The sequence below is a fragment of the Platalea leucorodia genome, assembly GCF_965183815.1.
Source record: "Platalea leucorodia genome assembly, chromosome: 1".
Taxonomy (NCBI): domain Eukaryota; kingdom Metazoa; phylum Chordata; class Aves; order Pelecaniformes; family Threskiornithidae; genus Platalea; species Platalea leucorodia.
In genome coordinates, this window is record NC_138823.1 from 125,072,512 (window position 1) to 125,092,326 (window position 19,815).

General features: G+C 36.6%; 1 protein-coding gene across 1 annotated transcript in view; it reads left to right on the forward strand.

Moving 5' to 3' along the window:
• Window positions 1-19,815, forward strand: part of NEK10 (NIMA related kinase 10) — a gene marked incomplete at both ends in the record, with an annotated part of 103,888 nt that overhangs the window by 53,972 nt on the left and 30,101 nt on the right. The window contains 3 exons of the mRNA XM_082303942.1: window positions 4,530-4,659; window positions 5,264-5,334; window positions 10,861-11,074. Of these exons, the coding sequence (XP_082160068.1) occupies window positions 4,530-4,659; window positions 5,264-5,334; window positions 10,861-11,074 (415 nt within the window). The remainder of the gene's footprint in view (window positions 1-4,529; window positions 4,660-5,263; window positions 5,335-10,860; window positions 11,075-19,815) is intronic.

Consider the following 19,815-nt stretch of genomic DNA (forward strand, 5'->3'; position numbering starts at 1 on the left):
CTCTTTTAGTATTTGGGACTGAAAAAAAAAGGTTTATCAGTATATGGCAAACTTATCTATCTTATCTCCTACTGTCCTGTCTCTAACAGTGGCAATAAGTCAATATCCATAAGGAAGGAAGAATGGGATGAGCATATTTGATACTTTGCTAGCCTCCAGCTATTTTCAGCTTGGGTTGCTTCCTGAACTAGATACGATTTCTAGACATGAGTGTTTGTATAACCACTACCAACTGCAGGAATCTCCATCAAACTGTAAATAATAAATTGGAGGAATGATAAAGACTAAAAGCAATAACTCTGTCATTGTTAAAAACTTCTGTAGTGGTGTATGTTTCTTATTTATTTAGTGTTTCATTATAGTCATCAACTCTTCTGGGAGTTAGTCTTGAAGAATCACTCTTAATTTAATTAATCCATACTTGTCTACTTGAAATTATGTCTTATTTGAAAATACCCTTCATACTGTAGGATGACATATGTCTGTTGGAAGCACTTGGATTAACCAGTGAACAGTGTACCAAGACAAGTCACGAGTGGCTTATTCAAGTTCTGTTCAGCTTGGGAAATCTTCACTGATTGTGTCCCATGAAAAGTCAGCCTGATAGTATTGACAACATTTCTTAGAAGCTTTAGAAGCTCTAGAAAATTAATGCTGTTCTGAAAACATCATTCCCTCAGCTCCCCCTTTCCTCCCCCTCCAAATTCAGGATTTCTTCCTTCATTTTGGAACTTCTATCCACTAAGAACTAATGTGAGCATGAGCTAATCCAGTGAGGATAGTCATCTTTGACATAGGTATGTGATAGTACTAATGTAGCAGATTCAGATTGGGACAGTCTGTTTGTAAATCTCTGTTAAAAGTATTCTTAAATAAAAGCCATGACAAAATAACATCAGTGAGCAAAATTATAACTGAAAGCTTGATTGCAAAAATGTCTCCAAGGCCATGCAGAGATGATTCGGTGAAATGGTACTGTTCTACAAGTAGCACAAATATTGACAAGATTTTTCCTTTTTTTTTTTTTTTTTTCTTTTTTTAAATCCTAATTAAAAATGTGGGGTAGTATGGAAAGCCATCTTCTGTATTTAATATAGCTGTTTAATTTTGCAGAAGTAGTTCAGAAGAAAAAACAGATAACTCTTTGGATTAAACAATGGCTTAATCAAATTCAAGACTCATTTTAAGGCTGTTGGCATAGAAGACTTATTAAATATAAAAGCAATGCTGATATGTTGAGCAAGATTGAACTTTCTGAGAAACAGTTATAAAACCGTCTGTTCAAGGATGCTGAGAATTTGAAGAATTATTCTGTGGATATATTTCTGTGTCTGTCATTTAGAAGAATTTAATCTTGCTTTTGCTATGGACGTTTGTTCAGTGAAGGACTCTCCTATAGTTAGCATAATGCTGCTGAAGTAAGCTTTTTTCAGCTTGAATACATAATTTAGAAATGAGCAGTGATTTGCAAACCTAGAGGAAAACTGTAGTGATTATCTTGAATATGTTAGCTGCAAGAACTAAATGACTAATTATTTAAGTACCTGCTGACTCTTTTAATACCCAAGACTGTTGATATCATAGAGTATAGCATCAGTACTGCTGCTTCATGGCAGTACAATCAGCCCTTGGAACAATGGAAATGAAATTCTTTATCAGGTCTTAGAGTTTCTCCCTTTATGTATTTTATTTTGACATGGAATGCATTTTATGATGTGGACATCTGTTTGCTAAAAACTTAATTGGTGCCACTGTCCTATTTCAGCCAATCGAGATCTCTTAATCTAAGAATTAAAGGAAGAATTTTGCCATTACAAATTAACCCAAAAGTGGTTATACCAATGCTATGCCCTTAAATTAATTTTCAGTGTTTGTGGCTAAGACTGATTTTGTATGGTTTTTATGGAATAAAATTCAGAGTCTGGTTCTACTCATCCTCTCTGGTCTTGACCAGACAGTGACAGTTTATACACAGTTGTCAACTGAATTAGACAAACCGTATGTACTCCCACCACTCCCACTGCCACTGTGGGTAGCGGTGTACAGGAACAGAACTGGGTACTTTCTCTGCCTGGCGTCCCTCAACAGTGCAGATCCAAAACATGCAACTCAACGGCAGAACTGTTTTGCTAGTCAACAAGTACTGTACCCCACCCACATTTCTAACTAGCAGATGGTGAGGCAAGCCTGTAGAACATGGTGAGGGATTTCACTACATCTCTTAGAAGTAAATAAATAATATTTGAAAAGTCTATTTTAAATTCTAAATTACAGAATTAATTAGCCATGAAATTGTAGTATCATATAGGTATAGGATTTTATATCCTCTGTAAAACTTTCATGGTCTCCTTATATAAATATTACTTCAGTAATTTAAAGTACTTTTTAAGTATGAGATGGTATTTATTTAAGGTATCGGTCATCCTAATGCACTAAATACTTCTGACTAGAGACATTTGTTCTGAAAGAAAAGATCAAGTAGTACTCTGCTGCAAGTCCTCCTTTTGATTTAAAAAAAAAAAAAAAAGGGATTAGATATGCATTTAGAACAAGCATGAATAAGCAGTCCAAATGACATTAACTTCAAGCTATTATGCATTTGTGTGAAACCACGCTAAAACTACAGCCCTGTCAGCACTGTATTCTTTCTGTGATTTCTAAATCATAGTAGTAACAAATACATTTTTCCTAGTCACCAGCCCAATGAACTGGTGTTTGCTCTGGACATCAGGCTAGGTTCTTCCCTGCTGTTCATGAATACATGATTCTGCAGGCCAGGTCATGGTTGCTTCTGTTTCTCTCTCAGTTGTATTCATCTTCTTCTTTCTGTGACTGCTATGCGACTTTTTGCATAGGTACATAGATTTGGCTTGAATAATCTTACTTTGGGATTTTAATATTATTTAGTAATTTAAAAATAATAATTTATAACTTTATGTCTCTTTATGCATGAAAATTATTACTAGAATGAAAGATTGTAAAACTCAAGTCAGATTAATTTTTATGAATAGGAGCACACTTAGGAATTTACTAAGACAGGGGCTTTGCCTTACTGAGCTCACCATAGATGTGATAAGTTGCAATACTGATGTTTGCTCTAATAGACACATTTAGAACATAAAAATGAAATTTCTACAAAGTCCTCTAATGAATTAGTGTCACAGTGAGGAATAAAGGCAGTCTGATTACAGAAATGGTATTATGTTCTAACACCCTGGTCAACATCCTGTATTCCTCTCTATGTAATAGCTGCAGCAAAATTCAAGGAAAATTGCTAATTAGGTTTCACCCAGGAATCTCTGTTTTGCTTGACCAATTTTATCAGAAATGTCTGACCCGTCAGTCTCTCTCTCTTCCCCACGTAGTGATCTCTGTTCTGACTTTCTGCTCTGTTAAGATCACTTGATTTCTCTTCAGCTTAACAGTTTATCTAAGGGACCTCATCCCATTTATTTTAAAAATCTGCTTTCTGCACTTTGTACGTATCAGCAGCACATCTTCTAGCAATATACTTTACCCAGACTGCATCATTAATTGAATTTACACAGTACCTCTCAGCTCCAAAATAAGGCATTTTACTAAAGGTATCAGTAGTATAATCATGAAGTTGATAGTGGTTTCAAATTCTAAGCTGAAAGAAAAAGGAAAACAAGCAGGTTTTCAAGTTGATTTCATAGATGAAAGGAGTCAAGTATTTTTTATATCTCTGAATAATTACAGAGAGAAGATGCTAAGTGAAAAAACCCACATTATGTGATACGACCTTTACTTACTGCTAAGACTTGAACTCCAGCATCAGAATATCCCTACTATTGTAAATTATTATCATCCAGGTTTATGAAAAGTGCTGAGGAAATTAAGAGAAGGAAGTGGAGTCTGCTTTGCACTGAGTCAAATCTGAAATTACTGCCTTCTTCCATTTGCTTTAAATGGATCTTTACAATGGATGTTTTTTCTTTTATTGTCATTCGGCTGGTTGTTGAGTGTCCATGTGGCATTCTCACAGGGAATGCATTACAGTAGTTTTAAGAGGATGATATCATGAGTAAAGTTTGTTTACTCACATTAAGAGCAAAATCATATCCATTAGCATTCTAAATATAGGGATCGTATTAAAATCTTTCCGATATCTGAATTACAAGAGGATGTGATATATTTATCTGTTCTCTAGTCCATTTTATTGAAATGCCATCATTGTAAACAAGTTCCAAATGCTGTAGTTCATTTGTATCCATTAGGTCCAAAGACATTATAACACAAAATGAGTGGAAAGGACAAGCGAACAAAATTTTTAAACCACTAGTGTTGTGAGAAGAACTGCAGTGGAAGTGGAAAAGCTATTAATTGTACTTCCACTTAAAGAATTTGGTTGGTAAAGGAAATAAATGCAACCTTTTGAATGTAATTGTATGTGCTCTGAAAATATGTTGTAGTGACTAACTAAATATTGGGTGTTTTTTAAAAAAAAAACAAGCCTACTTCTAGGTGAATTAATTAAACACTTGTGGGTTGCATTGCTTTTCACTTAGCCCTGAAGTTGTAAAGAGTGAGCCGTACGGAGAGAAGGCTGACGTCTGGGCTGCAGGATGCATCCTCTACCAGATGGCAACTCTGAACCCACCGTTTTACAGCACCAATATGCTCTCCTTGGCAACTAAGGTATTCAGATTTGCCAGATCAACCTACCAATTACTTCAGCGTGTGTTCACTAGATCCATGAGAATTTATGTTTAAGGTTATAGAAGCATAAACTGCTCTCTGGTCTGATGTGTGAATGAGCACAAGTGTTTATCGTTGTAAGAACTGCTATCTTGCCATTCTAATTGCAAAAACTGCTTGTAAATGTTAACATATTATTACCTCTTAGACTAGCATATTTTTGTCATTGCATTTGGTGATAGGAACTTTAGCTATATAAAATTTCTTGATGTACTGTAATACTGGATTTTCTATAGCATTGTGTATTACACCTTAGGATGTGATCACAAATAAAAATAAATCATTATTTGTTTGGGTTTTTTTTATGTTTTCCTTATTCAGATATTGTAGCCCTTTGATCTACAGTGATTATGTACATTAATGTGGATACCTTATTAGAAGTGACATTCTGCGTTAGAAGATATGTTCTAAGTTGCTTTGCAAGTTAGAGCTGATGATATAATGCCCATCAGGTTGTTTCAAGGAGCAATTCTTATCATATGGGATCTTCAAATAAATCATGGAATATTTTTCTTTATTTAACTGTAGATTATTTATTTTGCAGATAGTAGGGGCTGTGTATGAACCTGTGCCAGAGGGACTGTACTCTGAAAAAGTGTCATTTACCATTAAGAGGTAATTACTCATCTAGTTTTATTTCGACATCCTGCTGAAAAGTTGTTTTGTTTTGTATGGTTCCATGTGACAGTTTGCTGACTTTAGCAACTGCCAGTATTGTCTCTGAATAGGAAATATCTTCTGATTTAAAAAAAAAAAAAAAAAAAAAAAAGGAGGTATGTCCTTACCCTGATAATAACAGATGCAATATAGTTGCATACATGCAACTGTAAAATTCATGCCAGTACAGTCAGCACATTTATCCAGCCAGTATAGACTTTATACTCAGTACTGAAGTTTAACAATACCAGTGCTGTAGTTAATTCCCTACACATCAATTTTTCCCCCCATGAAAATACAGCATTTTGAGTCATTTTCCACTGCAGTTTATGGTCAAGGAAGTAACCCTGTTGCAATATGTTATTTATATATCACTGTATGATCGCATTCATAGTTTTGTGTGTTTATTTGATGATAGAAATATATTTCCCACTACCTTCTAATCCTGTTAGCAGGATAGCAGAGATAACAAAGCAGAGATAACGCAGTAATGGAGGAAAAGATGAGCCTGTATTTGTTCCACTCACTCATCACATATTCCTCTTAGCTATGGTTACATCGTCCTGGTGATAATGTAATGTGTAAGGCAAAGTATAGGAGTGAATTGGTGCACTTCTATGAAATTTAACTCCCTTGATTTTTCCATTTTACAAAAACTCCACTTAGCACAAAAATGCTTCTTCTTTCTCACTCAGATGTTGAATTCCGTCTCTAAAAAGCACTTTACAGTACAAAGACTGTAATGTTTTTATACTATGTTTTATTGTACAAAAAGGTTTCTGTTATTTAAACACCTTGAGGATGAAGGACAACAACGGAGAGGATAGGAGGTAATAGAACAAACATTTACCTTTAAGAGGTCCTGAAATTAATTTTAATATTTTAAATATTTACAGATATTTGTAGTTAGAATAACTGACTTTATTAATTCATTGCTCACTATTTAAGAATAATATAGTAATCCCAAATGTATCCAGAAAATATCTTCCAGTCACATCATATCAGTATTGATATGTATTGCATGATCTTACAAATTTTAAACACATCTTTACCTGTGACTTAGATCAAGTTATGTGAGTATCTGGCCCTCTGTCTTTTCCTTCATTTCATTCCTGATAATGTTGAGAAACTCTGTAATAGGAAGTTTTTGAGGGTACTTCCAAAGCCAGTTATGGAGTTAGTTATGATTGCAGATACTGTGGCTGTATCAAATAGGTTCGCTGAAAGTCCCATATCATCATGAGCCTGGCTGCTATGGAGGCTACCTGGATTAAACAGATGATTAAATAGGTATTTGCATGAAAATATTAAAATTAAGTTTTCCTATCACGTAAGATTTTTTTCTGCTTATTTCAATAGCAGTGGGAAGCATAAAATGTTTTTTTAAAAAATGTTGATTCTCTTACTATGGGTTAATCCTTAAATGGAATATTATGTTTAGGTTTTGGCTTATGCTTGTGAGATATTCAGAAAGAATAAAGAACATTAAAGAAAAGCAGAAATAATGAGATTTTACTTATAATATAGATGAGGAAATATTAACAGAAATTAAGAAGTCCTTTCCGAATGACTGAAGCACAACACATATTCAAAGATGAATGTCATAAATAGAAAAAATAATTTATTGATAATGATTAGAAAAAACGTTGAAAGCTTCATGTTGCAACTGTAAATTTGCATTTAGTGTTATCATTATTACTGTTCAGTATTGTTATTATTAAAATACAGTTTTATTGGATTAAGCTACTAAAGAAAGTTCGGGAATCATAATCATCAAAGTCTTTCAGAATTGAACAACAATCTACTCAGTGTTTAGTCATAAATAAATAATTTCTTTCTAGATGCATGGGAAATGGATTTAGGACTTATCAGAAATCTTTTATAGCTCACAATTCTTGGAATTTTTGACCAATTTCAGTGGATTAAAGTAAAAAATTAAAAAGAAAAAAATCAAACAGAACATTCTTAAGGGTGAAAAACTTGCATCCGTTTAAAGGAAATATAAAATTTTAAGTAAAACAGATTAACAAAGTTATGAAAATTAATGAGACGAATCAATGGATTTGAGCAAATTTAAACAAAAAAGATTAAAATCAAGAAGTTCAAGTACTGTAAAACATTTTCCAAACCGCTACTTTACATGGCAGCTATGTTTACTTAGAAAGTACTGTTTTAGAAATAATAAAATCATTCTGTGACACTTTCTTTAAAGAAGGCTCTTGGGTTAAGTGTATCTGTATGCTAGCTGGTCAATAGTACTCTGCAGGGAAATCATAGTAAATTATCAGGTTCACTGGAGTTAACAGATCTAAGACAGTTTATAGTACATGCAGAACTGTCCCTATCAGCTTTCATGCCCTACACTACATAGAAAATATTCTGGCGATTTAAAAATAGACTTAATAATACACTATTACTGTAACTAAACAGCTACCTAGGGTGCCTGAAACAAGAACCATAGAACTGTAAAGTAATTTAGGTTGGAAGGGACCCGCAGAAGTCATCTAGTCCATCTGCTCAAAGCAGATACAATTACATCTGGTTGCTCACTGCAGAGTCTTGTCTCACCGAGTTCTGAATATTTTGAAGGATGGAGATCCCACAACTTCCCTGGGCCCTCTTCAATGCTTGTCTGCCTTTGTGATTAAAAGTAGTAGTAGTAGTAATAATAATGATAATAATCCTTATATCTAATCATACTGTAGTGTGTTCTAACTTGTGTCTATTGCCTCTTGCCACTGTGCACCTCTGAGAAGGATCTGGCTCCATCTTTTCTAGACCCTCCCATTATGTAGATAGCAATCAGATCTCTGTATAGGCGGCACAGGTCCCTCTGACAGCAGCCCTGCCCCATGTATCAACTGATCCCTGCAATTTGGTGTTCGCAAACCTTTTGAGAATGCACTCCATCCCATCATCTAGGTCATTAATAAAGACATTAAACAGTGCTGGCCCAATATCAATGCCTGGAGGATGCTACTTCCAGCCACCAGCTGGACTTCATACTGCTGATGACATCTCTGTGAGCCAGGAAGTTCAGCCAATTATCTACCTACCTGACAGACCTGTGGATACTCTGGGATATTATGTCAAAGACCTTGCTAAAATAAAGCTACCCACAGCTTATAGTGCTCTCCTCTTGTCCACAGAGCCAGTATTCTCATCATAGAGAGCAATCAGGTTTGTCAAGTATGACAGCTGTTTGGTAAATCCATCCTGGCTGTTCCCAGTTGCCTTCTTGTCCTTTGTGTACTTGGAAATTACTTCCAGGGGAATTTGCTCTATTATTTTCCCAGGGGCTGAGGTGAAGCTGGCTGACTGGTAGCTTCCTGTATCCTGCCTCTTGCTCTTCTTGGATATGGGTATGATATTCAACTTTTTCCAGTCTGCAGGAACCTCCCTGTGATCCTTTCAGACATGATGAATAGTGGCATCAACCAGTTGCATCAGCACCCTCAGGCTCATCTCATCTGGTCCCATGGGCTTGTGTATGTCCAATTGGCTTAAATGCTTTCTCACTATATTTTCTACTGTGTGGTAATGCTTCATGCTCGTGGATTCTACAGGTAGGCTCAGAGATCTAGAACACTTAAGGCCAAAGTTTCCCAGTGGAAATGGAAGCAAAAAAAGGGATTGAGTGCCCCAGCCTTTTCCATGTCCTTTGTCACTATGTTGCATAGTAGGTCCACATTTTCCTTAGCCTTTCTTTTGTTGTCAGTGTACTTACAGAAGGCCTTTCTTCTGCCTTCCACATCCACTGCTAGTTTCAACTCCAGCTGAGCTTTGTCTTTCCTAACGCCACCCTTCAGGCAATATCTGTATATTCTTCCTGTGTAGCCCACCCCAGCTTCCTACATGCAGGAGTGGGCTGTTCTTGTGCTTTGAGGTGTTCCTGAAGATTAGCTAGCTCTCCCAAGCTTTCCCTTTACCTTCCAGAGCAGTCTTCCATGAGATTCTACCAGGAAGATCCCTGGACAGGCTGAATTCTGCTCTCCTGAAGTCCTGTGTTGTGACCATACAATCTGTCCTTCTCTCACTTCTCTCACAATTTTGAACTCCACAGTTTGATGGTTGCTGTAGCCAAGGCTGCCCTCAGTCTTCACATCCCTGTCTGGTTCTTCCTTGTTTAGGAACAACAGGTATCACAGAGTCCCTTTGCTAGTTAGCTTCTGAATCACCTCCACCAAGACATTGTCATCAACAGATTCCAGAAATCTCCTGGATTGCTGCACTCAGCCCTGTTACCCCATCAGCAGATATCAGGGTGGTTAATAGGCCCCAAAGAATATGAGTGCCTGCAATCATGAAGCTTCCTTCATCTGCCCAACAAAGACTTCATTGACTTCCTCTTCATTTTTGGGTGGTTTATAGCAGGCATCTACCACAATGTCACCCATGTTGGTCTATTCCTCTGATCCTTGCCCATAAGCTCTTGGCTACATGCACCCAGGTGTTGGACCACAGGTTGCATCCACCCTGACTTGAGCCTTTCCCCCTCATTGGAAGAATTGAGGAGAACACCACCTCGGCCCCCTGGCCTTCACACTTGACCCCGGTGCTCTGTAGTCACTTTTGGTATGTTCAGGGTCAGCCCTGATAGTGTCATTCGTGCCCATATGAATGAGCAGCAAGGTGTAACAGCCCAAGGGCTAGATGAGTCTTGGTAGTATCTCCACAATGTCCTGAATCCAAGCACCTCACAAGCAACAGGCTTCACAATCATCAAATCAGATCAAGTAGATGGGTGCCTCTGTTCCCTCAACCTCATATGACTGTCAGCTGCTGCTACTTATTTGTGATGGAAACATTTGATTCAGACTCACCTGGCTCTGGTGTGTCCTCTGCTAGGTCTTGTTCTTCCTCACCTGTTCCCAGGTTGCTATACCTCTTCTGTAATTGTATAGCTGTAGACAGAGGAAAAGCCTTCCTTCTGTTGGCAGAAGTCACAAGTCTCCAGCCTGCCTCCTCTTGGGAGCCTCCATCCACTGCTCCTTTGAGGGTAATCTCTAGGTTTTCCTCCTCTGCATTGTTTGGGGGTCTCGTCTCTGCAAAGTCTCTGTGAAGATCTTGTCATTCTGTAAATCCTCCTGACAGCACACGCATCTCTTTCACAGCTTTGTCCAGTGGTGCAGCACCTTGACCAGAGCACAGTCCCCACAGGGAAGGCCAGTGTCTCCCCTCGCCCCAGGAAGAGGCACCAGGCGCTCCCTAGTGTGTCTGGGTGTGCACAGCAGCAGCCCCCCGTAACGGTTCTGTCCAGGTCGGTGCCTCCGAAGTGCCAAGGGTAATTGCTCCAGCTGACGCCAGAGACTGTGCTCTGTGGTGTGTCAACACCAAGACTGCACAGTGCCAAACTGTCCCACGCAGGCTTGAGCAGAGTGCTGGCCAGCATGACTTGATAAATACCAGCGGAGGAGTGCTGTGGTACTCAACAGTTTCTAGAAAAAAGTAATTAGCTTTCATTAGAGAATGTTCTTTCTGTAGATGCTTGACTCCTGATGCAGAGGCACGTCCAGACATAGTGGAGGTCAGCTCACTGCTGTCCGATGTGATGATGAAATACCTGGATGTTTTATCCACCTCCCATCTCATGTTGGAGAAGAAACTGCATCGGGAGAGGAGACGAACCCAGAAGTACTTCATGGAGGCTAATCGAAATGCAGTAACCTATCACCATCAGCTTTCCATTTTATCACAAGTAAGTACATGTATTGGGCTTTATTTTTTTCTTATCATTGTTTGCTGTATCTGAGAAAATGAGGTACAACAAAGCAGAAAATAAATCAAAATGAAAAGACCCATCCTCTTAGAACATTTTTGCATGCAGGGTAATTTATTTTTAATGAGATATTCATTCATTTTTTGTGGACATGCTTATGCAGGAAAAATAACAGTATCTTAAAACCCAGTATCATTCTATGTTGGAAAATGGCATTGTTATGGAGGTACTTGCAGTTTTGATAGAATCTGATAATGTTTAATTATTACTGCACGCTTGTGAACGGTTTGTGAATAGGAGAATATACACTTGGCTGGGGTGGAACAAATGGATAATCTTGTGTATGATTCACAAACAATGACACCTAGAAAATGGAACCTACACAAATATAATTTTTAATTACAGATTGCTAAACAAAGAACAGTGATGCTGATAAGGTATTTGCTAATGCTTTCTTACTGTCTGATACAGTTCTGCAGAAATACTTCTTCAAATTCTTCCATTTGCTTCAGGCTGTGTTTTAAGCACTCTTCATGAAGGACATCAGTATTTTACATAATGAACCAAACTTGTATATGATCTTGGAGAATTTACTTAAAAAAATACAAGGACAGTGCTTTTGTGTAGTAAAAGCTCACTGTGAAAATTATTGTTATGGTAGTTATGAAGCAAAGCTATAATTTACACAGCTACTCTTGTCTTTCAGCTATTGTATCTCCGATTCCTTTTATCAGGGCTCAGTAGGTTGCACTGAAGAACCTCTGTGCAGGAAAAAGGTTTTCAGGAACACCTGGTCCCAAACTCATGGATTTGCTTTTTTGTGGGTTTTTTTTTTTGTTGGTTGGTTGGTTTTCTTTTTGTTTGTTTGTTTTGTGGTGGTGGTTGTTGGTTTTTTTTTTTTTTTTTTTTAAATACATTCTTTGTCTTCAACTTCCTGGCCAAACATAAGACTTGTAGAAATTGTTAACCATTTTTTTTTTTTTCCCGGTATTTTTTTGACCTATCAGTCTAAGATCATTATTTGTATTATACCATTTTTTCATTGAAAAGGATGCCAACAACTTCTAGAAAAACCTCAACAAACCACTGTCATTTGAAATGTAAGAGGTACTGAGATGAAAGAAAGATAGGGTAGGATTTATAAATTAAAACAGTATGAGCAATTATTTTCCATGTTTTTTGAGTTTTCTTACCCTACATAGTTGGAAGCTTCTTGTACACCATTATTTTTTCATATCTTGATATAGTTGTTCTCTTGCATAACTGTGATGAAATTTGCAAAAAACGTACTATGGATGGAAAGCTACTTGATTTGGGATTTCAATGCAATTATCCTTTGCATTGAGAGAAGAGTGCCCTATGCAGACACTTGTAAGATATGATCGAACTAATAGCTTCATATCTGTTTTGTATAAATACTTGAAAAATACAGCTATCTACAAAACAAGAAGGAAAACGCCTCTGTATTTTGGATGATAATGGCTAGTCTTCTCCAGGAAGAAATACTGTAATTCTAGTTCCACTCCAATGGATATTTTATTATGTATATTAAAAGAAACAGGTACAACAGGAGGATCTGACAAAGATCCAGAACACTACAGAAGCTGAGAGGAGTATGGCTCAGTAATGAGAAGTGAGAGACATAATTGTGTGTCCTTGCTGTAAATAAGATAGAATAAATCAGGCTAGGATCTTTCAAATTTCAGAGGAGTGACACAGGGCTTAGAAACAGAAGGAGCCATGTTGTTTCCTTGTTCCCTGTATTGTAAGAAAGTTTTATGAAGTTTATGAGGATTTCTAATAAAGAGAATAATTATTGCTGAAAAGTTTGACTTTTGAAAAAAAGACAATATTCTGACTAAAAGTACTAGGAAGAATTTCAAGCAGCTGTTCCTGAAATAAAAACTCTGTGAGGTATGGACAACCTAATTTATCTTAGTCAAGGCCCCAGCGATGCCACAGCCAAGTAATTTGTCATTTTTCCATGGTGTCAGAGAATTCAGTGTTTCTGCCATGTAATTCAATGTTTTGTTGAAGCCAGCTATATTACACTTTGTTTTCTCTGTACTAAAATGTACTTATGGCCTCCTTTTTCATCCCAGTTGTGTCATATAATGTTTCTGAAATAAAGAGCGTACCCTCTGTCTTGGTTTATCGAGCTAAGCAGCAGAGATCTTTTGGAGCCAGAGTGGAATCTGTTTTATAAATAGTTTAAGACCAGTATGGAAGCTGATAAGTAGGGAATTGAAATGCAGGTCAGCAGATGATGTTGGAGAAGTGTAGTTACCTTGCCTGGCAAGTATAGCATAAAATCCATGCTTGAAAATAATCCTAATAAAAAGAATCATTATCAGCTCCCCACATAAATTCTTGTCTTTCCTTGTTTTCCATAGAAATTGTTGTTTATGTAAGAACAGAAGCAGATGTAGGGATGAAAGGTGTTTAATAGAGTTAGTGTGTTCAGTTCTGAAAGGTTATGGTTGCTGACATAACACAGGGTACAGAGGACCAAAACAAGTAATAATAATAATAGTAGTAATTCTCTCTCACATAGTACCTTTCATTTCAAGTTGGTCAATACTGTATTTTCATGCTCTGGGTAGAAAAAGGAGAGGAAAAAAGCAGTTTGTGTAAGGTCACCAAACAGACCAGTGGCAAAGTTGAGTTTTCTGTGTTCCAAGCCAAATCTGAGTCTCAAAGCAGCAGTTGATTTAACTAATAATGATAGTATCTTTCTAATATTTTCCTTTAAGGAGATGAGAGGGTAGCCAAATAATAATTTGATTGCTTTTTTGAGGTATATAGATTTGAAAAATTTAGACATTATTTTGTCTGTTTGCAAAAAGCTGCAAATAAGTCACTTTTATTACTTTGGAAATATGTATTTGATTACATGGGCATTATCCATTATTGTTTCATTTACTGCATATATCCTGAAGTGTTTTTAACTTAGAAATAATGCTTAGAAGCCCTTGATAAGCCTGTGTGTTCACATACTGTTTGACATATAAATAGAATAACTTTTTACTCATTGCCAGATTTTTTAATGTAAAATATCAATATACCTGAAACAATATAGAATGATGAATATTGAGATCTGTCCTATATTTTCAATGTGGGAGAGAAAACTGTAAGCTTTATAATCGGAGTCTGTCAGCTAAAAATATATATAACAAAATATGAGCCATTTGTACCTCCTGCTACTATGATCAGCCAGGTAGTCTATCGTGTCTGCCCATTTTTAATGTATTCCCCGAGAGTAAATTCCTTTTCTCAATTTCTGAAGTTCTGATCTGTGCATATGGCTCACGTGTTCTGTCACATTCTTACTCTATACCAGGTTTTTGTAATACTGTATTCTTTGGGAATTTAAGCTTATTGTAATTTTTGTATTAATAATGTCACTAGAACACACATTTTATTTTTAAAACCATATATGCAAATCCATGTATTCAAATGAAGTTTCCAATTATGCAGAGTAATGGGAGACTGAGGTGCTTAGATAATGGAAAAGTAGGTACAACTTTTGTTTCTGAGTGTAGTGCGATCTATGGAGTGGCTCCACATCCAGTTTTGTCAGTGTCAGAAGTCATTAACAGTGCTTGGGCTGAGCTGGTCCATTTAGGTCACCATTAGCTGAGTGCTTTGTCCTAATGTTCAAACACACAAGAATGCTTATTAGTAAGGTTGCTCTCTGCATTTTTTTGTTTTCACACTTCAACTGATAAGTCTTCCTCTAACCTAGCATGCTGAAGAGCATGGCATATGGATCCACGGTGAGTCATCTTCCATCTAGATAGGATTTTTAGCTGCAGGTCAACACTGGGCCTCCCAGACCTAGATCTTCAGGTATCAAGGTATTGCACTTCTGGTGGACTAGGATGCTACTGCTGGGAGACATATTCTGATTATTCTGCTTGCAGGCAGCTTGGTTACAGCCTATGCTAAGAAGCCTGGCTGGCACGCTGTCTTGCAGGAGCAGTTCAACTATTTATTGGCTGGAAATAGTGAAAGAAGCAGTATAGGGGTTTTCAGACAGGACTACATCTAAACTAAAGAGCCTGGCCAGACCTGAAATGGCTGATGCAGTTTCCTGTCTTCCATCTGTGGCATAAACCTTCATAATCCACCTGTAGATAATTAAGAGTAGATTGTGTTATGTCTTTTCTAGATTGGTTTAGAAACATGAATGGTGTACCTAAAGTCTTGAGAAATGTTGGGATTTCTTTGTATGTCCCTTCTATCACAAAGACAATAATGTAAATAACTGTGAAGCATTTTGTAGGAATACCTGTAAATACAGAGCATGCTACTGCTCCCACTCTTCTTTATCCACAGGAATGGATCTTCTTTATTCCAATCCTCTTCTTCATCCACAGGGATGTGTGACCAAAGGGGGAAGGGTTAAAGCTCATGGTTTAAGAATCCATACTTTTGTAACCACACTGCAGGTTACTGGCAACCCTTGTAATTAAAAGCAGCCATCAATTTCCTCAAGTTTTTAGAAGAAATGAGCACAGGATCACAGCTCTCTGAAAGGCAAAGAAACACAAAATGATTTAACTGCATTTTCACCAAGTCATTTCCCCCCATACCCAAATTCAGTTCTGCACTGTTGGCAGTTGTTGTGCTAATAATCACATTAGTTTCTAAGCATCACCACATGCATTACAAAGTCGTGCTTAATTAGCAATTTGATTTGAATTAATTTTTTTTTCCTGTTAACTCAGAAAAGAACATAAAGATTGGATTAATGTTCATTTTAATTTCCTCTCTTTGTGTTTAGATATATATTTTGCTTAATTCAGCCAATCAATGCATATTTTTTTTTCCCCTTAAAACAACTGTGTATGAATGCAGCAACTGTTTTTGTATTGGCTGAAGCAAAGAGTATGTTTGGTTTTAAAACACTTAAAATGCAACAGGTTATTAATATTGCAGCAATACAGTCCAATCTTTACATTAAGTTAGAATATTCAAATCCTATTTTTATTAAGAATTGATTATTAAAAATTTTATTTAAAACTTCAGGTGATAGTGCCTGTCTGTGCACTGCTGCATACAATTCCCATTCCTTTGGAAATGAGTGAGGACTCAGGAATGTCATGAAAGCTTAGCGTTCCACAAATTGGTTTCTTCTTCTACCTTTCACTCCATTGATTTTGTTCTGACTATTCTGTTTTGGCATTTATGTAGCAGGTACTGGAATTAAAGTTTAAGTGTTAGAAATTATGGTTGGTGTGATAAGAAGAAAGTAACCTTTTTAGATTTATATTATTTATGTTTGGAGAATAAAATAATGATGCAAAAACTGTTTTGCAGGTATAATCTTTTTAACAGTTGCTGAATGTAGAAAATAGGCATCATAGCCTAGTTACTACCTGTGAAAATGTATGATCGAATTATTAAGGACAAACCCATAATATGTTTAATTCAGCTTCAATCTGTTAGTGCATCAAAGTACTTTAATAGAATCACAGAATATAAGGCAGGAAGAGTTGTCAGAGATTATCTTGTCCATCTCTGAGCTACCTGTAACTCCTGACAGGTATTTGACCAGTCAGTCATAAAAATGTCTTTTTTTTCCATCTGAAGATAATGTCTGAAAAAACCATGAGGACGCCTGAAGCGCTGTCAGAAGATAATTGGAAATCCTGGGCACACCCACAGCACATATACGCTGTGCTATATACTCTACCTGCAGTTAGTCTGATGCTTTCAGAAAATGTTGGTCTCACTTTGTATGCTTGACAGAGTAGATGTGTTATGTATGTCTTGTTTCCAGGAGATATTAGATGGGCATATGCATGTGCATGTATGGGATGTATATGACACTTGAAATTTTCAGACCCACTCTTAAGTGTCATATAATTGCTCTGAGAGCACTAAGTCCAGAATGTCCCCAGAACACTGCATTACTGAGCACATTCAAAGCTGTAACATAGTGTATGAACACTTAACTTCTCTCTGCAGGATCACAGATAGATGCAATAGTTGAACACTTAATTACTGTTAGATGGTCTTAAAGTCTAACCTGAATTGGATTTGTTGGAGCTTAAGCTGCTTACTTTTTGTCCTTCTCACAGTGGAAATATGTAAGAGTTATTTTGTTTTCTCTTATATATCTCCCCTCAGTAATTTTTTTTCTTTGGCCTGAATAATCAAATTCCATCAGTCTTACTTTGTAAGTTGTGTTTTGTAGACCTCTGATTATTCTCATTTCTCTCTGTCTCTCCACATTTTTTAAGTGTAGTGTTCAAAATTGGACTCCGTTACTCCAACTGAGAACCCTATTGGTGCCAAGTAGAAAGATTACACAGTTCTTGGAGATGATTCTCTTTATACATCCCAGTATGATGCTTACCTTTTCATAACAGCATGGTATCATTGAGTCATGCTCTGTTTCTGATCCACCAAAATCTCCATATCTTTTCCTGCACAGGTGCTGTCTGACCAGTCTTTCCCCAGTCTGTACATTGGTACAGTAGTTTCTCCCTGCTCATAGAACTTTGCATTCTCCCTATTTAAATTTCATCAGCTCTTTTCGTTTCTCCAGTTTGTCAAAACTTTCTTCGTAACCTTTTGTCACTTGCATTGATGCAATTCTGTGCATGATGTATATGCTGTAATATGATACATGAGGTGAATGTATCACAGTCTATGCGCATTTAATAGGCAGTCTATCTATCCCATTATGCAGATTATCATTGTAATTCAGTGACACCATTGAATGGTTTTGGAACAAGGTCAGAAGGGAGACTGAAAAATTGTGCTCACTACCCATTTTCAGTTTAACAAACACTCAAAGTAGTTACCAAGTTGAGTACAATTTTTATGGTCAATTGTACAGCCAACTGATTGTGATTTTGTCTAGGTCACGCTTCCCTAGCTTTTTTGTAAGATGTCATGAGAAACATTGTGAAAAGCCTTACTAAAACTGTTATAAATAACATCTACTTCTTGTTCCCAGTGCACAAGAGCTGCTACCCTGTTACAGAAAGAAATACGTTGGTTTAGTATGTTTTTTTTTTCCCTGACAATTTCATGTTAGCTGTTACTCACTTTATTGTTATCTTCTAGTTTTTTGCAAATAGCTTAATAGTGGAAGTAGTTCTATTTTTTTTTTTCCTTAAAATAGAAATTCAGTTGACTAGTATAATGCTGTAAGTACTTGTCTCTAATAAAGAAGATTAATTAAACACTGTTTGCAAGTGCCACTAGAGAGCTCTATATTTCTTGAAGACAGAAAAGTTAATTCTTCTGCACAGCAACGTGGCAAAACAGAGCTAAACAAATGGTCAATATCTTTATTTTAGTTAAACCTAGTTTGTTTGTTTGTTTGTTTTAACAGCGTTAATTTCAATTTATGAAAGATTAGATTCCTGTTGGAAGGCAAAGAGACCAATTTAGGTTTCACTTCTCAAAAATAAAGCATATCTAATTTTACAGTGGTAACAGTGAACAGTGACCGGTGAAGAGAGAGATGGTGCAAGTGTACAGGATATATGGATGAAGAGTCTCAGCTTGTAGACAGAGGCTGGGACACAACTTTCTTGGTGGCTGGGACACAAATTTCAAGTGTTGAGATGCCTTTGCTCAGTCATAAAGATGAATTCTGGAAAAGAAAAATTAATTGGTTTATCATTTGAACATTTTTGCACAGGGACTGTTTTCCCCTTAGATATTCTTTTGAACTGTGTTTGTTTATACTAGAAGGCAGAGTTTGTTTCAACTAAGGTGGTGAACAATCGGACCCATGGGGAAACTGAGATACTAGTTTATTATGGAAATGTGAAAATAAACTGGATCAACTGATGAAGCCTCCAGAAAGATTTGTAAAATACTGGACTCTATAATAAAGTGTAGGTATGAGCACAGTTCAAGTGAATATATATCAATCTAACTCATGTTTCAATGTTTGTGATATTTTGAATATCCCAGTTTGATAGATTTCTTCAAAGCGTAACTATCTGTCTTTTTGCCTATCTGAAAGAAGTCTCTCCAAGGATATGGAAGTGGGTGTTTCAAGGTGTTGGAGAATACTTTCTCCATGCTCTTCTCACAAAATTATGTTCTTTATATCCTTATATTCTTATGTAGGTCTTTATGGTCCCATTCCAATGCTGAGCAGAAGTGGCACTGAAGTCTCATCCCAGCCTCCTCCAGTCAGTGTACTTTTGTCCTTCTAAATCCTGACCGATTTAGATTTAGTAGCATCCTACTCAAAAGAGAAACAACAGTATATAATCTCACTTTTGAAAATTATTAGCTATTGTCTAGGTAGGGCAAAATATATCACAGTAAATTTATATATTACTCTCAGATTAGTAATGAAATACTGTATTTCTCTATGTTCAGATATTATGTAAATGGACCAGATTTTGTGTATAGACAGGTTATAGCTTTACAGCTTATATAACTGCTTTAAGGCTTTAGGATACATTTCACTGATCTCTGAACAGTTTCTGTAGCAGGTATGATTATTATTTTTATCATGAGGTCTACAGAGTTCAGTTCAGGCATTTCAAACAGGTTTCCTTTCTTGATGTGGCAGTTGGATCTGACACCAGTTGGTAACAGCAGTCTTTTTGATCTTTTTTTTTTTTTTTTTGTCCTCTTTGCTCCACTTGATTTACCAGTTATTGTTAACAATTAGTCATTTGAGTGTGAAGTTCAGTCTTGGCAATGTTGAAAGGAGTTTTAAGTTTGAAATGTCCATG